The sequence below is a fragment of the Ursus arctos genome, unplaced genomic scaffold (genome assembly GCF_023065955.2).
Source record: "Ursus arctos isolate Adak ecotype North America unplaced genomic scaffold, UrsArc2.0 scaffold_12, whole genome shotgun sequence".
NCBI classification, from domain to species: Eukaryota; Metazoa; Chordata; class Mammalia; order Carnivora; family Ursidae; genus Ursus; species Ursus arctos.
In genome coordinates this window covers 2,577,413-2,599,122 of record NW_026622786.1, presented here as the reverse complement: position 1 = coordinate 2,599,122, position 21,710 = coordinate 2,577,413, and the positions used below count along the sequence as shown (strand labels likewise).

Sequence of the window (21,710 nt, the reverse complement as noted above, 5' to 3'; positions counted from 1 at the left end):
AACTATTTAAGTACTCTTAATATATCATTTTCGCCTATTGGCCTTTGTACACATTGTTCTCTCTGTCCAGAAGAACCAGTACCCCTCTTTTCCCAATTCCTCCTTGTTCTTAAGGACTGTGTACAGGGATAATCTCTTCTATGTACCTTCTCTGACAATGTCTTTCCTTCTACTCCACCCTCTAGGTTAGGCTCCTCACCTGGGTGTGCCTATATATACTTATCCCTTATCATTTCTTTTATCACACTGCAATCAACTGTCCTCAGTAGACTATAAATTCCTTAAGGAGAGAGTACCTGACTAATAATACATAGCATTTCCCAATGTTTCTTGACAGCCTAAATTTAGGATTTGAAGTAAATATGTTAACCTGGCAAAAGCTCAGTTTGAACCATAAACATCCCTAAACCTATCCACATTTCCTGTGGGCCTGATCTTAGATTCAAAACTGGGATTAGATCCATCTACTACCTGCCTCATGGCTACATCAAAAGAGTCATATTTAGAACTCCTCTTTAAGGAGGGTGTAGTCTTTTTTAAAGATTAATCATTGGTTTCATGCAATTCAGCTGCCTAATTAAGGTTAAACTATAACTTTCTTCAGGACACATAATTTATTTAGGCATAACTTTTATATAATCTTGGTAATTTTATAAATCTCAACAGGTGTGCAAACACATCAGCCAGTATTAAAGCAATTAGAGGAAACTAATTTGTTTGTTTTTTTCATTTCTTCCTGACCACACAACTTCTGTTACAGTAACAGTGATGTCAGATTGTCAACAGAACTGTAAATGAGAAGCACTGTAAATAAAGAAACAATGGAAAGCAGGATGTAGAAATTATGCTTTTTAATATCACTCCCATCATAGCATCTAACGTAAAAGTCCCCAAATGAGTTTTTTTAAACTTTCTTTTTATTGAGTCATGCATCATAATAGAAAAAAGCTTAAAAATACACACATGGAGTTTTAAAAGATAATTATAATTTTAAGGTCCATATTCTTCTAAATAAATACATCCAGCTGTACTGGTGAATTCTGAAACCATCTATGATAAAGATTCTGTGTTAAAGGGCCAGTGCTTCAGTATGCAGGCTGATCTCACACACGCATACTAAAGCTCACCATTAGTCATCAAATTTGGTTATCAAAGTCTCTACACACGAGGGAAAAGAGAAAAAGAAAATTTTAGGATTTACTAAAACAAATGGAATCACACATTGCCTCATGAACAACAGAGAATCTTGAAGGCTTGGCAGAATAAGATCTTTGAATAGTGGACTTTGTTTTGTCTTAATTAGAAATGTAATAAATGATTATAAAAAAAGGAAAAAAGACCATATTATAGAAATGTATAACTTATAAACTGAAAGTTTATCTGGAGGGAATAACAGTCTACTGTGTATTTTCTAGATTTTATATACATATTCTATCTTTATTATTATTATTTACAGAAACTTTTACAGAATACTGAGTGGCAACTTTTTCACTTCACCATTATTTTGGCTCTCTCTCCACATGAGTAAATACAGATCTACCTCATTCATCATAATGGCTACACAGTATCGCACTTTAAATGTACTATAATTTATCTATTCAAGACTTTACTGGCGTACATTTGCTTAAAATTTTTGTCGTTACAAAAAAAATGCCATGAAGAAATATCATTGTGTGTGTTTCTGTTGAATAAATTCCTAGAAGAAATTTTGGGGTCAAAGATTATACATATTTACATTTTTTAAAAGAGAGTTATTTATTTGAGAGAGAGAGCATGCACGGGCATGGGGGGGGGGCAAGGGACAGGAGGAGAGGGCCGGAAAGCCCTAAGCAGACTCCCCGCTGAGCCAGGAACCTGACTAGGGGCTCCAACCCAGGATCCCGAGATCACAACCTGAGCTGAAACCAAAAGTCGGATGCTTCATCTACTGTGCCGTCCAGGTGCGCCCCAGATCTACACTTCTGGCACTGTCATTTTGTTCTTTAAAAAGGTAGGGCAATGAGATTTCTCTCTCTTTTTTTTTTAGATTTTATTTGAGAAAGCACGAGCAGGGGGAGGGGCTGAGGGAGAAGCAGACTCCCCGCTGAGTGGGGAACCCTGCATGGGGCTCAATCCCAGGACCCCAAGATCATGATCTGAGCCGAAGGCAGATGCTTAACAGACTGAGCCACCCAGGTGCCCCAGCAATGACACTTAAGTAAATTCAGACAGTCAACATTTTATGCTGAATTTCCATCTAGTCAAATATTCCTTATTTAAACTTCCTTAAAGCCACGCCTTAAAACAACTCTGAAAGTTAAAAGATTTTAAAGTTGCCTGGTTGTGGTAAAAAGGACAGAAAACAAGAAACTTAAAGCATCATTAAAAACTATGCTTACAAGGAGTTTTAAAAAATAATGTTAGAAAATTCTTGCGAATTTTCGCCTGGCTGGCTCGGTTAGGAGAACATGCGACTCTAGGGGCGCCTGGGTGGTGCAGTCGTTAAGCGTCTGCCTTCGGCTCAGGGCGTGATCCCGGCGTTCTGGGATCGAGCCCCACATCAGGCTCCTCTGCTGGGAGCCTGCTTCTTCCTCTCCCACTCCCCCTGCTTGTGTTCCCTCTCTCGCTGGCTATCTCTCTCTCTGTCAAATGAATAAATAAAATCTTAAAAAAAAAAAAAAAAAAAAGAACGCGCGACTCTTGACCTTGGGGCTGTAAATTCAAGCCCAATGTTGGGTGTAGAGATTATTTAAAAATAAAATCTGGAAGAAAAAAAAGAGAGAAAACAAAACAAAACAAAACGAAAAGAAAATTCTTATGATAAAGTTTAATGAAAAACAGCCAAATACATAACTGCACATTCAAGATTATCACAATTACGTAAAATACCTTACTTTAAAAAATGAGGCTGCTTTAAAAAATGGTTTTCTAATTTTTCCAAGTTATATACACTGAGAAAATATCATTTTATTAGAAAAAAATCTCAGAAAAAAATAATCTTTTCCTCTCTCCAAATATAACATTAGAACTGCTTCGCCTTCCATGAGAGAAGAAATCTTACCTTTTTTTTTTTTTTTTTAAGATTTTATTTATTTATTTGTCAGAGAGCGAAAGAGCACAAACAGGGAGAGCCAGCAGGCAGAGGGAGAAACAGGCTCCCCGCTGAGCAAGGAGCCTGATGGGAGATTCAATCCCAGGACCCTGGGATCATGACCTGAGCCAAAGGCAGATGCTTAACAGAATAAGCCACCAAGGTGTCCCCTTCCTGCGTCTTCTTAAAGTCTTTTCATATTATATGCCTAATGTCTGTATAATGACTTCTAGGGGATGTCAAGAATTACCAGAAATTAAAAAAAAAAGAATTATCAGAAAATTACACAAGCAAAACTAATTTTTTTCCTCTAAAAAATTACTTTAAAAATAGTTATTACTGTTTTTCTTTAAAGTGCTTTATTGCAATATTAGCTTCTAAGATTTGAATTAAATTCCTCTTATATAAATTAATGTGATTCATTCTAACTCCAATTAATATTTCTATGCCCACATAGCCAATAGAGACATTTCATAAAAGAGATTAAGCATTAAAAACTTACTCAGCTTAATCATAACGGGGAATGAGGAACTGTGACCTGGATGTTATTCCGGTTTAACACACGATCTCGGCATGACTAAGGATAGACTATTAACCTAAACAAATGGACAAAATTTCTCAATCATGAGAAGAATCTTCATGAAGATTATATCCTTTCAGGCTTATTCAGGAAGTTGGGTGAAATAAACAAAGCTAGTCATAATGATCAGTTTATTAATTTTCTCAACTTTGTTGAGTTTTTTCTTAAAATAAAGCCATTATCAAAAGTTCAGGGAAAAAAAAACATGACAATGCTTTATCAGTGAAAAAGAAATTCAAAATAAAGGAAAGCAACTGGTAATCTTTGGATAGTCCTACATAAGCTTTAAGTCTCATTCTTGCCAACAAAAATATGCTGAATTTTTTACTTTAAAAAATTTGAAAGTGATTATAGCATCAAAACAAGTAACTTACATGCCTTTCTTTTCCCACAATTTGCTACTTATAAGGAAAAGGATAGTGCTACACACTATCCAAACAGAAAACAGTTGAGAAAAGGGAGTAAAAATCTGAAAACACGTACGTAACTCTAAATCTATTTCCCCGCAACTCCCAAGTAATTTAAAATAGATTTAGAAACACTTCCTAAGGCAATTATGGCATCAAACCTCAGAAGAGCAAAACTTAAGTAAATGCAGATTCATCTTGTTTTCAAACAGCTCTTTCTCCCTGATTAAAAAGTAGTATAGATATATTTTAGAAAATTAGGAAAGAAAAAAATCATAAGAATATAAATGACCCATAAATTTCATCATCCTATTATCTTTTGGGTATATGTAAAACCAGATTTTTCTTTATACATACAGTACACATGTCTGCTCTCCTAAACACTAATTTTCCCATATGCTTCTTCCCCAACTTCAATTTTGGGCTTTCCTTCAGACAATAGCTTTGTGTGAATTACGAAATGATGGAACCTATATATTACAAGTTTTCATACAACATTGGGGAATAAAGATAGAACAAACTGTGAGAGTGGTAATTTCATCATCTTTCATAACAGGGAGTCAACAGGATATTGTGTAAAATGGAATCATGTGGTTAAGAAAATGTCATTTTTTTTTCTTTTTAACATTTTTGGCTTAACGTTCCCAACACACACAAAATAGAGAGACTATAAACCTCTATATATCCATCATCTAGCTTCAACAGCTACCAATATAATCATCTCTCTTCTATAACTCTCCCTGCTCATCAGATTATTTCAAGACAAATCCAAGTTATTTTAACATATCATCTATAAAATATTATCATACTCTCCCCAAGGCAGGAAGGTTTAAAAAAAACTGTAATAATATCACCCCTAAAAATTAATAAGATTATTTTAAAAAATTAACAAGAATTCCTTAATTTTATCAAATATTCAGTAGGCCTTCAAATTCCACCAAATGTTTAATATATATATATTATATATATATATAATTTTTTTTTAAGATTTATTTGAGAGAGAGAGAGAGAGCAGGCACATGTGTGTGGGGGGGTGGAGGGACTGAGGGGGAGGGACCGAGGAGGAGGGAGAAACTCAAGCAGACACTGTACTGAGTGTGAAGCCCAAAGCAGGACTGGAGACCCTGAGAGTATGACCTGAGCAAAAACCAAGGGTCAGCTGCCTAACTGACAGTACCCGTATATATATACATACATATAAATATATATTTACATATATACATACATACACACACATATGTACATATATACACACACACATATATATGTACATACATATATATATATACATACATATACATACACATATATATGTGTGTGCATGTGTGTGTGTGTGTGGTTTTTTTTTTTTTTAAGAGATGGAGAGAGAGGGAGGGGAGGGGCAGAGGGGCAGAAAGAGAGGGAGCAAGAGAATCTTAAGCAGACTTCACGCCTAGCGAGGAGCCCGACTTGGGGCTTGATCTCACAACCTTGAGATTACGACCTCAGCTAAAATCAAGAGTCAGATGCTCAACTGACTGAGCCACCCAGGTGTCCTGCTTTACACTTATTTTATTTTATAGATATAATATTGACTTCATAGTGCTATTGTGAGAATTAAATTACATATATAAAATATTTAACTCAGAGACTGACATGTATAAATGCTCCATAAATAAAGTAAAATAAGACAAAGAGAAATACTGTATGATCTCACTTATATGTGGAATTAAAAACAAATCAGGGGTTGCCAGGGGTAGGGGGTGGGGGGGTCAAAAGGTACAAACTTCTAGTTATAAAATAAGTAAGTCTTGGAGATGTAACGCTCAGCATGATGACTGCAGTTGATAATACTGTATTATATACTTGAAAGTTGCTGAGAGTTCTCATCACAAGAAAAAAAAATCTGTAAGTCTGTGGTAATGGATGTTAACTAGACTTAGCATAGTGACCATTTCACAATGTATACATATTGAATCATTATCTGTCAATTATACTTCAGTTAAAAATAACCATATAAATTTATAATTTAAAAATTGGGAAGTAAAGGAATAAAGATGGGAGAAGGTATAGGAGAGATGTTAATTTTTATTTTTTATAGCAAGAAGTCAGCTGGATATTGTCCAAAATTAAAACATTCAGCTAGAAAAAATGACCCCAACCTCTTAATAATCTTTCTTAAGCTTAGAAAGCAGTGTTTTAGGAGATACCTCTGATAATAAAAAAAATGTTTGAAGTTCAATAATAATTCCATCAGTTTCACTTCATTTTCTTATGTTAAATTTAAGTAAAATTTTATTTATTATATTTTACTTTAAAAATAGCACAATAAGGGGTGCCTGGGTGGCTCAGTTGATTAAGTGTCTAACTCTTGATTTCAGCTCAGGTCATGATCTCAGAGTCCTGGAATCAAGCCCCAGGTTGGCTCCGCACTCAGCATGGAGTCAGCTTGAGATTCTCTCTCCCTCTACCCCTCCCCCTGCTCTCTCTCTCTAAAAATAAGTATAAAATCTTTTTTAAAAAATCGCACAACTGGAATGATTGATTCCATTTTGTTAAAAAGATGGTAAGGGTAATGTTATTTGAATTTTACATAAAAGGGTAATTTAGGTTAAACTGAATATTGCTTTTCTTCATCACAAAATATTCACTGAAAGGTCCCACAAAAGTTAAAAAAAGAGCTTATGAAAAACATAAAGCTATGTATGTGTGGACCTTGTTTGGCTCCTGATTCAAACAAACCAGCTATAAAAAAATTGTCTGCTTGAAGATTCTCTCCCTCTCCCTCCACCCTTCCCCTCACTCGCCAGTATGAGTGCACTCTCTCAAATAAATGAATAAATCTTTAAAAAAATGTAGTAAGTGGTAGACTTTTTTTAAAAAATAGTATTTAAAAAAAAAGATTTTATTTATTTGAGAAGGAAAGAGAGAAAGCACAAGCAGGGGGAGCAGCAGAGAGTGGGAGAAGCAGGATCTCTGCTGAGCAGGGAGCCTAATACAGGGCTTGATCCCAGGTCCCTAGGATCATGACCCAAGCCGAAGGCAGACACTTAACCGACTGAGCCACCCACGTGCCCCTAAGTGGTAGACTTTGAATCTGAATGTAGATATATCTGATTCCAAGTCCTGTGTTTTTATTTTTTTTAATTTATTTTATTTAATTAATTAATTTAATTTTTTTTAAAACATTTTTTTTTAAGATTTTATTTATTTTTTTGACAGAGACAGCCAGCGAGAGAGGGAACACAAGCAGGGGGAGTGGGAGAGGAAGAAGCAGGCTCCCAGCAGAGGAGCCTGATGTGGGGCTCGATCCCATAACGCCAGGATCACGCCCTGAGCCGAGAGCAGACGCCTAACGACTGCGCCCCGCAGGCGCCCCCCAAGTCCTGTGTTTTTAAACAATGCGTATCAGAAAATTAGAAAATACACTAACTAAGCACATTGGGAGATAAATGCAAGGGAACTTAAAGAATGGGAAGGTCATCGTTTTGTGATGTTCCTTCTCATCACTGGATTTGTGATGGACTTTAAAAGGAAATGCAGAGGCTCTTACGTGGCTCAGTCGTTAAGCGTCTACCTTCGGCTTGGGCCTTGATCCCAAGGGATCAAGCTGTGGGATCGAGCTCCACATCAAGCCCCACATTGAGCCCTACATGGGGCTCCCTGCTCAGCGGGGAGCCTGCTTCTTCCTTTCCCACTCCCCCTGCTTGTGTTCCCTCTCTCACTGTCTCTGTGTCAAATAAATAAAATCTTTTAAAAAGGGGGGAAATTTATTTAAGATTTATTTTTAATTTTTAAAAAAGATTTTATTTATTTATTTGAGAGAGAGACAGAGATAGCAAGAGAGAGCACGAACAGGTAGAAGAGGGAGAAGCAGGCTCCCCACTGAGCAGGGAGCCCAATGTGGGGCTCAATTCCAGGACCCCGGGATCATGTTCCAAGCTGAAGGCAGATGCTTAACCAACTGAGCCACCCAAGCGCCCCATGATTTACTTATTTTAGAAAGAGAGAGAGAGGGAGAGAGAGTATGAGCAGGGAGAGGGGCACAGGGAGAGGGAGAATCTCAAGCAGACTCCCTGCTGAGCCTGGAGCTGACCTGGGACCCTAAGATCAGGACCTGAGCCAAAATCAAGAGTCGGATGCTTAACCAACTGAGCCACCCAGGAGCCCGAGGAAATGCAGAATTTAAATTAAAACAAACTACAGGGAAGGTAACAAAAGAGAAATGTGGGGATTCTGGGAAGATGACAGAGCAGAAAACCAGAAATCTTTGTCTGATGTGATCAATTTTTTTTTGTAATTATGCATCTCTGTGTGTGTGTATATATATATATGCACAGAAAACAGTCTATAAGCATATATAAAAATATTTTAATAGCAGTTATCTTTCTGTGGTGACATTATGGGTGATTTTTATTTTCTTTAAACTTTTTACAAAAAACTGAGGTATAGGGGGCCTGGGTGGCACCTGGGAGTCTGCTTCTTCCTCTGCCTGCCACTCCCCCTGCTTGTGCTCTCCCTCTCTCTTTCTCTGTCAAATAAAATCTTAAAAAAAAATACAATTAAAAATTGAGGTATAATTTATAGAGAGTGAAATGCACAGATGTTAAGTTCAGTTTGTTTGACAAATGCATATATCCATGTATCTCATTCCCCTATCACTAAGTTTTCTCATGTAGACTTCAGGATTTCCTAGTATAATCTATTTTGCTTTTTAAAAAATTTTATAAGATTATTTATTTATTTATTTATTTGAGAGAGAGAGAGAGTGGGGGAGGGAGGAGGGGCTGAAGGAGAAACTGAAGAGGGAGAGGGAGAAGCAGACTCTCTGCTGAGCAGGGAGCCCAATGCAGGACTCGATCCCAGGACCCTGAGATCATGACCTGAGCCAAAGGCAGATCCTAACCAATTGAGTCACCCAGGCACCCCTATTTTGATTTTAAAATAAAAATAAAGCTATTTTTTTAAATCTTCGACATACTTTTTTTTAAAAAAGTCAATAATAGCAACAAGGGGTGAGCACAATCTACCAATGAGCACATGGAAGCCTGAAAACCATTGATTCAGTTGGAGGGTTTATTTTTATTTTTTTGCCATTCCCACTTTAAACCTTCTGGACAACTGTGAATAGGTGAGGACAAACATAGAAAGTACAAAGTAACATCCAAGGAATTTCCTCCTCTTCAAGTTTTTGTTTTTATTTTTTTCCTTTTCCCTGTTCTTACAGCGCTTTTTGTACCTTTCTTACAGCACTTACATATTGTATCTAGTAGTATGGTTATTGTATACAGATCTTTTCTCCCATGTCAGATTCAAATGCTTCTTGAGGAAATATAAACACATCTTAATTACTTCTCTTTTCCCTTATTTTACTCAGTGCCTTGGACAGAGCAGGTGCTCAACTAATGTTGGCTGACTTGAACTGAAGGAAAAATCACATCCTTATAATAGTTTTAATGACACTTTCTGAGGCTGAAGTGTACTCCAGGGGCGTATAAATAAATAATTACAAAATTATCTCCAAAATCTATTTCCTCTCAAACCTTTCTAAATAATTGTTATGGGGTGAAGTGTGTCTCCCCAGAATCCATATGTTGAAACCCTAACCCCTAATACCTCAGAACATGACTGTATTTGGAGATAATGCCTTGAAAGACGTGATTAAGTTAAATAAAGCTGTTAGGGTGGCAGCTCCTAATCCAATCCGACTGGTGTCCTAATAGGAGGAAGAAATTTGGACACAAGGACACTAGGGATACACGCACAGAAGGAAAACCACGTGGGGACACAGTGAGACGATGAGCAGAGAGGCCTCAGGAGAAACTGATCTTGGACTTCAAGCATCTAGAATTGTGCAGAAAAGAAGTTCTGTTGTTTAAGCCACTTAGTCTGTGGTATCTTACTATGGCAGCCCTGGCAAACTGAGCAACATACTCCTACTGAAAAACCTAGACGGAACTTATCTTACGTTTTAAAATTAAAGAAAAAAGTACACTACCTACTCATTTGTATCTTTTTCGTTAATAGTCTCCTCCTTCTATAATGAAGATATATGACATGGGCTGTAATCTATGGCCGGCATTGTGAACTGAGAAAGAAAAATATAAAATGCCTATTTAATTACACACTAAACTTTCTGAAGACATGGTTATAATAAATCAAATCAAATATTATTTACTGCCTGAAAAAAATTTTTTTTAAGATTTTATTTATTTGTCAGAGAGAGAGCGGCAGGCAGAGGGAGAAGCAGACTCCCTGCTGAGCAAGAAGCCCGATGCGGGCTTGATCCCAGGACCCCAGGATCATGACCTGAGCCGAAGGCAGACGCTTAACTGACTGAGCCACCCAGGTGTCCCGTGTTTACTGCTTCTTTAAACATTTTTCATTTTGAAAATTGGGTTCTTTAAACTTCTTAATTGGACTTATTGCTCCTTATGACCAGAGTACCTTGACAGAACAAAGAAAAATGAAAAAATGTGTAAGACGTTCATATTTCCTCCTTAAATTGTGAGGTAATGGGATGAAATATAAAACAAAACCATATCATTCAGACTTGCTAAATGGTACTTTCCCTTATTTTGCCATTATTGATGTCAACTTAATATTTTTTTATGGGATCCCAAAATCTTTAAAAGCGAAGCTTGCTAAAAAAACAAAACATAAAAACAAAAAACACAAAACAGAGTGAGCTTTGCTAGAGTATTAAACATTCAAATAAGAAAGCCATGGATAAGACTTGAAAAATAACTTGGGCCAAATATTACTGCAGAATGTAATAATCTTCTATCTTACTAGGAGGTATAAGTTAAGCTCTATATGAAGCTATCCTAGAAAATGAAATTCTTGGGTTTCCACTAAGCATTAGTAATCCTGAACAATTAATTCTCTTTGTTCAGCAAGAAATACAAAAAAATATGTCATATGTGCTTTGCAAGCATGTCCTTTTAAAAACTGTCTTTAGAGTCAATTTGAACATAAATTCCACCACTTATTGGCCAATTAACCAATTAACTTTGCTTTCGTAAAGAGAAGACAATATTTGCCTTGCAGGATCAAGCATGAGAAAGTGCAAAATGTTTTGAAAACTCTAAGTTATACAAACACAAAAAATGGAGGACACAAAAGACATGGAATGGCTCACATCAAATTTATAGGTTCAGTGGCTACAACCAAAGGTCCAAATATAAGTAAGGGGTTTTTATTTTAATATCTATACCAGATATTTTGGAAGAGAACAGTGTGCAATTAGGGGTTGGGGGATAGGGAGAGGCAGGCTCTCAATGAAATAGCTTAAACTATTATTTCCTACTGTTAAAACAGGACTTTGGTCTCCCAGTTTATTTCCTTTTGTACCCATAGTAAATTTGGGGGGGTTATATGAATGGATATAATAAAACAATAGTTTTTTTTTTTAACAGCCTATGTTAATAAAAACCACAAAACCTGACAAACAAGTCCTTCTGATACACTTACTTGCCCTATTCACAATGGCAACGACTACTGACAAGGGATTTATTGTTCATTTTGTGCAATCAGGAAACTAAAAGACCAGGCAGTGACCTAAATGAGACTTTTAGTCTTTTGATTTTAATAAAATGTTTTAGGACTGAGCAACTTTTTAAGAGGAGCACTTTTCTCCATTGATAGCCAGTCAGTGACAAGTTGTATACTGACTTCTTGCGTTTTTTTTTTAAGTTTATTGATTAGTTTACCAAAATTTTTTTTACCAGCTTTAAAAAAGCTTGTCCTTCTAATCTCCTGTTGCTAATAAATTATAATGAATTAATGAAAACTGATGGATGATCATTAGTAGCTTGAAAAAGTTGGGCATTAACATATTTTATAACTTACAAGTTTTATCCAGTCTGATTTATCATTTTTCTTTTTTTAAAATATTTTATTTATTTATTTGACAGAGAGAGACAGAGAGAGCACAAGCAGGGAGAGCAGTAGGCAGAGGGAGAGGGAGAAGCAGGCTCCCCAACGAGCAAGGAGCCCGACGAGGGGCTCGATCCCAGGACCCTGGGATCATGACCCAAGCCAAAGGCAGATGTTTAGCCGACTGAGCCACCCAGGCGCCCCATATCATTTTTCTGTATGTATGAATACTGGCATTGTTTGAAAGAACATAACTGATAAATGTAAGAATAGTCTTAGTAGCACCGTTTATAATGGACTCCTGAATGTCTGTTAACCAGTAGATTCAATGAATAGTGGAATAGTGATATAACCGAAATTCTATATTGCAGTGAACTGAATTAAATTATATGCAACAACACGGATGATTCTCGAACATCCTATTGAACAAAAAAATACTTAACAGTATCAACCAAATAACATACAGTTTAAAAACAGGCAAAACTAAAATACATTGTTTAGGAATATACACACACATGTTAGAAGTATAGGGAGGTGAAGCAGCATGTGATTAGGGAAGGACACAGAGGATGACCCCACAATGCTGATAATGTTCTTTTGGGGGTGGTTACATGATTGTTTGCTTTAAAATTACTTGTTAAATTGTACATATGTGTTTATATATTTTTTTAGATATGCTGTATTTCACAATTTTAGAAAACTTAATAAAATACATGACTGAATACTGAATGTCCAGCTAAGTTTTGGTAGTTGAGTTTGAAAACATCTGAGTTCATTTAAAGGAGATGAGATGCCTTCAAATACCTGTGGTTATTCCAGTTGCAAATCACTGAAATTATCACATTAAGCTGATTTTTTTTTTCTTCCTAGAACCTGTTTCTCCTCACAAACTACCTCTTGCTCATCTTCAGAATTCCAGTTAAGAGTTATCACATCCCAGGGGCACCTGGGTGGCTCAGTCGTTAAGTTAAGCCTCTGCCTTCGGCTCAGGGCGTGATCCCAGAGTCCTGGGATCAAGCCCTACGTCAGGCTCCTCCGCTGGGAGCCTGCTTCTTCCTCTCCCACTCCCCCTGCCTGTGTTCCCTCTCTCGCTGGCTGTCTCTCTCTCTCTGTCAAATAAATAAATAAAATATTAAAAAAATAAAAGAGTTATCACATCCCAGAATTCTTTCCAGTATCTCTTTCCTCCCCTCTCCCACTAGCATTTTCCACCACGCATCTGGGTTAGGTACCTTTCCTCTTTGTTCCCTCTACCCAGAACACAGTCACACACACATTACATGTACTGCAATGGTCTGCTAGCATTCCCAATCCCCTTCCCAACCTCTCCAGCCACTCTCATCCCACTAGACTATAAATATCTCAAAAGCAGGGACAATTGTCTTTGTTCTCTTTCAATATCTAGCACTTTATATATGAGACATTCAGTAAGTTTTTGGTGACCAAATGAATGAAAATATATTTCCATAATTCCAACGAGCAATACTTCTTGCCAATTTTGACTCCAGTGACATGAGAAATATGACTAAAACCTTTTACGTCACAGCACGTAAGTATTCAATAAATGGCATTACTAGGAGAAATCTTTGCAAGGAAGGGAAGAGGGTTAAAACACTATCCACAAATTAAAAAGATTACTGCCAAAAGTCAAAAGCTCACTCCTCTTATAAGTAACTTAATTTAATAATAAAGATTTCATAAAGGAGAAGTTTCAAATATCCTAGCAATTTAACTAAAGTATTAACTGTCCACAAGTCAATAATATCTATATTAAAACTCCTACCAAAGGGAATAATGATAAATAAATAGGATTTTGATTTCAACAGAAAATAAATCTATATTATTTTGGTCAGGTTGGTGCTCAAGTTTAATTTTCTCAGTTGAGGGCAGTGTTGTTGAACTGAGATTTTTATTTTATTTTATTTTCATTTTATTTTACTTTTTAAGTAGGCTCCATGCACAACGAGGGGCTTGAACTCACAACCTTGCTATCAAGAGTCTCATGCTGTACCAACTGAGCCAACTGGAGGCCCCTGATAACATCTAATTTTAAATGTACTCAAAAGGTTAGACTTCAACATATACTTAGATTTCCTGATTATTTTCACAAGACGGTGAAGCTTAACACAGTTGACCCTTAAACAACAGTAGGCTATTTGCAGCTAAGCTAAGCAAAAAGTTACACATGGATTTTCAACTGTATGGGTAGTAGGCACCTCTACCCCCCATGTCGTTTAAGGGTCAACTGTATTTTTTTAAAGATGTATTTATTTATTTGAGAGAGAGAGGGAGAGTGTAAGTGCATGGTGGGGAGGGGCAGAGGAAGAGAGTCTTAAGCAGACTCTTCGCTGAGCCTGGAGCCCCAAGCCGGGCTTGATCTCACGACCCCAAGATCACAATCCCAGCCAAAACCAAGAGTCAAACATTTAACTGACTGAGCCACCCAGGCGCCCCTGCCACAGAATAGCTTTAAAATACAGTTGACCCTTGGGGCACCTGGGTGGTGCAGTGGGTTAAGTGTCTGATTCTTGGTTTAGGCTCCGGTTGTGATCTCAGGGTTGTGATATAAAGCCCCACTTCAGGTTTCGGGCTCTAGGCTCACTGCAGTCTGCTAGTCCCTCTCCCTCTGCTCCTCCCCTGGCTCTTGCACTCTGTCTCTCTCTCTCTCTCTCTTGCTCACTCTCTCAAATAAATAATCTTTCTTTTTTAAAAGATTTTATTTATTTGTCAGAGAGACAGAGAGGGAGTGGCAGGCAGAGAGAGAGGGAGAAGCAGGCTGCAGGGAGCCCGATGTGGGACTAGATCCCAGGACCGCAGGACCATGACCTGAGCGGAAGGCAGACACTTAACGACTGAGCCACCCAGGCGTCCCACATAAATAAATAATCTTAAAAAAAACCCCAAAAAACAAAAAACAACATTCTATGGCAGCTACGCTTCAGAGGAATCTCTCTCTCTCTCTCTTTTAAGATTTTATTTATTTATTCGAGAGACAGAGCAAGTGAGAAACAGCATGAGCATTGGGGGAGGGGCAGAGGGAGAAGCAGGGAGCATGAAGCAGGGCTTGATCCCAGGAACGCAGGACCATGACCTGAGCCGAAGGCAGATGCTTAACTGACTGAGCCACCCAGGCGCCCCGCCTCAGTAGAATCTTAAGAAAGGGATGGCAGTAATATTTCACAAGTGATTTGACTATATGTGACCTACTGTCATTCTTTTCTAGGCCTACAATTCTTCAAATATTAGTTTCTTTATATTAGTTTCTACTCTATTATTTTCTATTTTCTACTTATTATTATTATTTTTTTTTTAGAATTTATTTTAGAGAGAGAGAATGTGCACAAGCAAGGGGAAAGGGAGAGAATCTCAAGCAGACTTCTTACTGAGTGCAGACCCTGACATGGGGCTTGATCCCAGGATCCTGGGATCATGACCTGAAGGCAAATGCTTGACCAACTGAGCCACCCAGGCATCCCATGTTTTTTTTAAAACAGATACAATTTAAAAAATTATAGTATTGTGTTCTAAACAAAGAATCTTATGGAAATCTTGAGCAAAAGTTAACTTTGGGACTTTGAGATGCAAAGTTTAACACTTAGGATTTTTTTGACATGTCACAAACCTCAAGCCATTATATACATATTAAAACATATATTCACAAAGAACACAGAGCAAAAATATAATTAAGTCCTTAATTTGGACACAAAAATGAAATGGGCTTTGCTGTTTTCATTAGGCTGATCCCCTTACTTAAAGGAAAGAATCTATAACTATAGAGAACAAATTGATCATTGTGAGGGGAGGTGGGTGGGAGGATGGGTGAAATAGGTTAAAAGGATTAAGAGTACACATATCGTCATGAGCATTGAGTAATGTGTAGAACTGTTCAATCACTATATTGTACACCTGAAACTAATATAATACTGTATGTTAACTATACTGCAATTAAAATAAAAATAAATAAATAAAGAGTCTAAAAGTCTCTGCCTGGCACTCAAAATTTGCCACACTCTAGTCTGAATCTAATTTGCCAATTTTGACTCTCATTGTTCTCCAAGAATACTTCAGTCATAGTGGGTACTTAATTATCTCCCAAACTCATCAAGCTCATGATAATTTCAGGTTCCCTCATCCAGAATGTGTTTCCTTCACTCCATTTATGTTAATCCTATCTGTTCTTAAAGGCCCAGCTTGTTTTACTGCCTTCATTCTTTCCCCGATTATTCCAACCCATTACATTCTCCCTTCCTTCCAACTGTCTTGGCTCTTACTGTTCTAACATGGAAAAACTTGCTGGATTTTTACTGTTATTTACCTCTTTAGAAATCTTCTGAACTGTGAAATATAATACATACACAGAAGAGTGCATGAAACAAAAGTGAAAAAAGCTCAATGATTTATCTCTAAGTGAATATACATGAAACTTTCCCCAAGTACAGAAACAGAAAACTGTTAGTACCCAGAAAGCCCCCTCATGTTCTTTTCTAATCACTAATACTCTCATCCCCTACAAAAAGGTAACCACTATGCTAACAGCTACGGTAAAACCTTTCTTGCTTTTCTTTATAGTTTTAATCATCTAAACATACAACCCCAAACACTATAGTTTAGTTTTTTTGAATTTTATATACATGGAATCATACAGTATGTCTTTTGAGTCTGGCTTCCATTACTGAACATTACATGAGAATCACAAATGTTTTGTAACTGTTCATTTTCATTCTGTAAGATGTTCATACTCATTTAGATAAATGGACGATTCATTTTTATCCATTCCACAGTTGATGGACCTTTGGATTACTTAACTTTTAAAAAGTATGTATGTCTTGTCTCCCCAGCTGGCATGCAAGTTTCATGGGGGTAGCGACCATATATTACACTATTTTATATTTATGTTACTATTTGCATAATGCTAAGCGCATAATGGTGCCCCCAATCACACTAAACAATGATTAAATAAATCTATGAGTACTTTAGGAGGTGAGAAGAGATAGTTATATTACTGGCATTTTGAACAACACTACTGCTTTAATAAATCAGAAGGTTTGACCTCTCCTACTTATTTACACCTAAGAATTTATCATTTCTTGTTCGTCTTGAGCCAACTGAAAGCTAAAAATGTAATTTACCAACTATTTTCAAAAATAAAATTAGAACAACTCAAAGGGTAATTATTCAAAAGGTTAATTATCTTTTCATCTTTGTACAGTATCTCACCAGAGCTCCTTTACTTTTATTCTATTTCCTTATATTAACTACCAACTATTATAAATTTAAAAACACATAAAGAGAAGTCCAAAGTTAGATTCTCTACAAAACAGAAGCAAAAATTCTAGTATCTAGGGTCAGCAGGAAATTAATCATTCCCATTCAAAAGTAAAACAAGGGGCGCCTGGGTGGCACAGCGGTTAAGCGTCTGCCTTCGGCTCAGGGCGTGATCCCTGTGTTGTGGGATCGAGCCCCACATCAGGCTCCTCTGCTAGGAGCCTGCTTCTTCCTCTCCCACTCCCCCTGCTTGTGTTCCCTCTCTCGCTGGCTGTCTCTATCTCTGTCAAATAAATAAATAAAAAATCTTAAAAAAAAAAAAAAAAGTAAAACAAACCAAATAGCTTTTTAGTTCTAATATGCTCTTCTACAGTCAGTGAGCATTTCCTTGGCATTGTGTAAACATCTCAATACAGTATTTATACTACCTAATCTTCAGACCTACTCTCTTGGAGAGTCAGTTTTGCATTGTCATTGGCTTGATTTTCATAAAACTAGAGCTTCATCAACTTTCTCAGCAAATAGGAAAGTACACCTGCGGGCAAGATTTTCTGATATATCTGTGTCTTGGAAGTACGTATGTGCATGTCTCTAATATCAGTTTTAGCAATACACAGGCTATAAGAAGTCTTGTAAGTTTTGTTCAAGTAATTTGACATGACAAAAAACAGAGAACAGAAAAGTGGTAAAGAAAATGTAAAGTCTAAGAAACAAGGATAATCCCAAATTAAGGAATCAATGCAGAAAAGAACATATGTTACTAGGTGTATGTAGCGAATTCATTACTAGCTAAGGATAATTATCAAAGCCAAATTTACTCTTTTTTAATGTAAAGTAACATTTTAGTTTAAGTTTTCAAAACCAAGGCCAATAATAAATGTGACATTATTATTATTATTATATGTCCTAAAGGCTTTCTTGGAAAAGCCCTGGAAAAGAAGTAGATTGTTCAAATATTAACAGTTATAGTTCTTCATAACCTCTTCGTGAAGGAAGAAAGTGAAACACAATGAAAGTTAAATTACAAATGAAGGATAATGTGCTACAGTATGAAAACCAACAAATATGTGATTATACCATAAGACTTGCTATCTCAAGACTAATTCTATTGTAAAGTGTTCTATTAATAAGGGAAAACTCAGAAAGAGAAATCTACAATTAATTTAAAATTTTTTCTAAAATTAAAATATTCTTTTATCAGTTGTTATTTAGTTTCTAAAGATCCACAGACTAGAATTAAAAAAAGTTATTTCTACTGCATTGTAAGTTGAAACCTATCCACTGTTTATTTTTGTAAAACAGCTAATCATACATGTTTCTTGTCTTGTCATTTAAAAGATTTTCCTCCTCATAGTTCAAGATAATTTCAATGTGTGCACCCTCTTTCTTAGTTTAATAGGAGGCTATTTCACCATTAATTTCACTTGGGAAACTGCAAATACAAAAATTTTACATGTTATACTCTCTCGTATCTTCTAAAATTTTGGAGGAATTTTGTAATTAAATTACACTTCAAGTAAATATACTTCTGGATTTTATCCTCCAAGTATCAGCCACCCTCCCAAACTCCCCCAGCCCCCAGATGGCTAGAGCACCATTCTATAGCCAATTGAGCATTAATGAAAAATATTTTGTCAGATTACTTCCTAAAAACATTCAATATTCAAGAATCTTTGGGAGAGCCCAGCAAACCCAACTGTGTTACCTCTTTATCTTTCAGTCCCAGGAGCAATACTTCTTCCATAAGGGTAAGGCGAATATCCTTAGAGTCACCAGAGTCCTCGTTGTCTGGACTCCTGTCTCGATTAGTGTCTTCCTCACTTTCTACCTTCTTTTCAGAGTTCTTGCCTACCTCAGTGCGACGGGCTCGGTGAGTTAAAGTGGTCATTCTCACCTGTTTCTGGGGGGTGATGAAAGAAAATATGTGTAAGTGAGCTTATGCAAACAAAAACATATACATATTCATACAGACCCAGTACAAATATGAAATATATATAAACTTAAATAGAAAAAGAAAGAAGTAATGACCAGAAAAATTAGGCGGGTAACACAGTATGTTTTCCAAAGTACAATAGCTTGAAGGCACAGAAGGCATTGACAGAAAATCAAATCAGTAATTTTAAAGACTGGTACAACTGATCTATCTATCTATCTTTCTTTTCTTTCTTTCTCTTTCTTTCTTTCTTTCTTTCTTTCTTTCTTTCTTTCTCTCTCTCTCTCTCTCTCTTTCTTTCTTAGAAATGATCATCTTTTAAGCCTGCTGATTTTGTGCGCATAATTTATTATCCAGGAGTATATATACATCATTGTAACTCCTCTTTCACAGAATGAATCCTCCCCAAGTAAATAACATGGGACAGCAAAAAATTGTGAGACTCCAGGCCCAAAATTCATGTAATAATTTATATGTAACTTCTATAAACATTCAATGGCACATCATAAAATATAAAAAAAAGTAAAAAAATAAGAAAAACTAAATATATATATTCTCATATTTTCTTCCCATAATAACTCATCTCATGCACTCCCTTTGGAAATCACATCTACAGAGTAACACTCAGAAGATCATGTGTATAATTCCATATAGACAGAAAACATTCATCGCTATCCCTAGCTAGCCATCTTGCAAACACTCAAATAGCTGCCAACAAAAAGTATCAGCAAGAGAATGTTAAAAAGATTAACAACTTCTTTCTCAATTGCAAAAATAGTCAAAGCACATGCCCTTTTATACCATGTACAACAGATGTTTTAAAAATCTAGTCAAAAGAGAAATGGCACTAAATCATGTATGATAAAGTTTAAAGTTAGCATACTTTATTTTAAAATAAATCTAAACGTCAGTTTTTAAGATGACATACAATAAATCTTTTTAACCAGTAATTATTTAAAAGAACATCTTTTTCAAGATCAAAAGAATACATTCAAGAGCTTCTGTGATTGGATCCTGTTCTAGCAATATTTCCCATTACGTTACTTTCAATTACGTACTGTTAACAAACCATTTCTAAAACATGTCCCATGCTGCCATTTCTGCTCCTTTGTACATGCTGGTGTTCTCTCCCCTTTCCTTTCCTCTTTATATTCTACCCATTCTTCAAAGGCCTAGTGAGGATCCAGGTAAAGCCTTAAGTGAATCCCCTTCTCCATTACCCTTATGTCCCATGGCCAGAATTGGTCTCTCTCTCAGCTGTACTTTCACAGAACTTTATTTATACTTACATCCTTTAAAGTATTTATTATAGTCTTTCTTTTGGTATGGCTGTCTCTCAACTGTAAACTTCTTGAGGGCAGGGACATTGTCTTCTTGGGTTTTTATAGTCTCCATAGCAACTAGCACAATGTCTTTAACGTTGTAACTGCTCAATAAATATATACTGATTAAAATATATACTCAGAAATGCATGTGAACATTTTTAAATAGAAATACAAGTGAAGTGACTTACAAAAGATTCTTTGTACAAGGCTATATTTCAAATACAATTCTTGGTGGGAGGCGGGAAGAAGGGTGAAGGAGAAAAAAAAAAATGAAATAAATGCTTAAGGGAACAGGGTTTATTTCCTAACCCAATCCAAGAAACTTAAGTCTTCAGAGAAAAAAAGGGGGGGTATTTTGAGGAACTGACACCCCCTGGACATTTACTAGTTAAAAATTCTATTTGGAAAAAAAAAAAAAGACCAAAAAGTAACTAAATAAGACCTCCCTCTCCCCATAAAATAAAAAAATCTGTAGGCTTTTTTTGGACATTAGGAAATGTATATCCTCCGTTGCTTACCTGTCGTTACTCCTGGGTTACGGCCGGACGCACGCAGCAGCTTGCGCTCTATTTTAGGGGGACACCTGTTCCCCCACGTCCCTCCCGCCTCGTCCTAGTAGGTGAAAAAAACTTCTCAGCCACGCAGAGAGCACAAACTTCCTGATCCTTCGATGCAGAGAAGGAATAACACATCAGCTTCCTTAGGATCCCTAGGCAACCTACCTTGGTGTTTCTTCATTGGACCAATCAGAAACCGCCAAGGTTGAGTTCAGCCAATCGGAGCTTACAAGGGGAGGCTCTCCTCGGGCTATTGTGTTGCGATCCCGACAAACACCACCAAAAGGAGGCAGGTTTGGGTCAACCTGACAGCTGGTCAATCCAATGAAGTAACCTTGGTAAAAGGGAGGTGCGCTCCCCACCCCCATTAAACTGGCCAATCAAAGCGTTCAGTGAGCAAGCGCAAGCTACCCATCTACAAACGTTTTTGTTGGTCGATCTGTGGAGCAGGTGTGTTAACTGCAGCAGCGTCTTCTAGGACAATTAGGTGAGATGTGCTAGGAGCCAAAAAAAGCTAAGAATAAATAAACATTTTAAAATTGGTTGTTTTCGACAAGTAGCATGTCCCTAACTTTCCTGTTCCAGAAAAACCTGATCTGGGTCAGTCTGTGGACGTTTACTTGGTATACATTAAGCAGGATGGGTACATTTCTACCATTACATGCACACCAACCTTCTCTGTTAGCACTTGTTACTGGCAAACCTATGGATAATCT

The 21,710-nt window shown here is 36.7% G+C and overlaps 1 protein-coding gene across 1 annotated transcript in view; it reads right to left on the bottom strand.

Moving 5' to 3' along the window:
- The window catches only part of GOLPH3L (golgi phosphoprotein 3 like), a 39,969-nt gene extending 18,812 nt beyond the window's left edge, over positions 1 to 21,157 (bottom strand). Inside the window, exons 1-2 of the mRNA XM_026486624.4 lie at positions 20,956 to 21,157; positions 18,885 to 19,079 (exon numbers count right to left, since the gene is read on the bottom strand). Of these exons, the coding sequence (XP_026342409.1) occupies positions 18,885 to 19,067 (183 nt within the window). The 5' untranslated portion in view covers positions 19,068 to 19,079; positions 20,956 to 21,157. The remainder of the gene's footprint in view (positions 1 to 18,884; positions 19,080 to 20,955) is intronic.
- Positions 21,158 to 21,710: the final 553 nt, after the last annotated feature.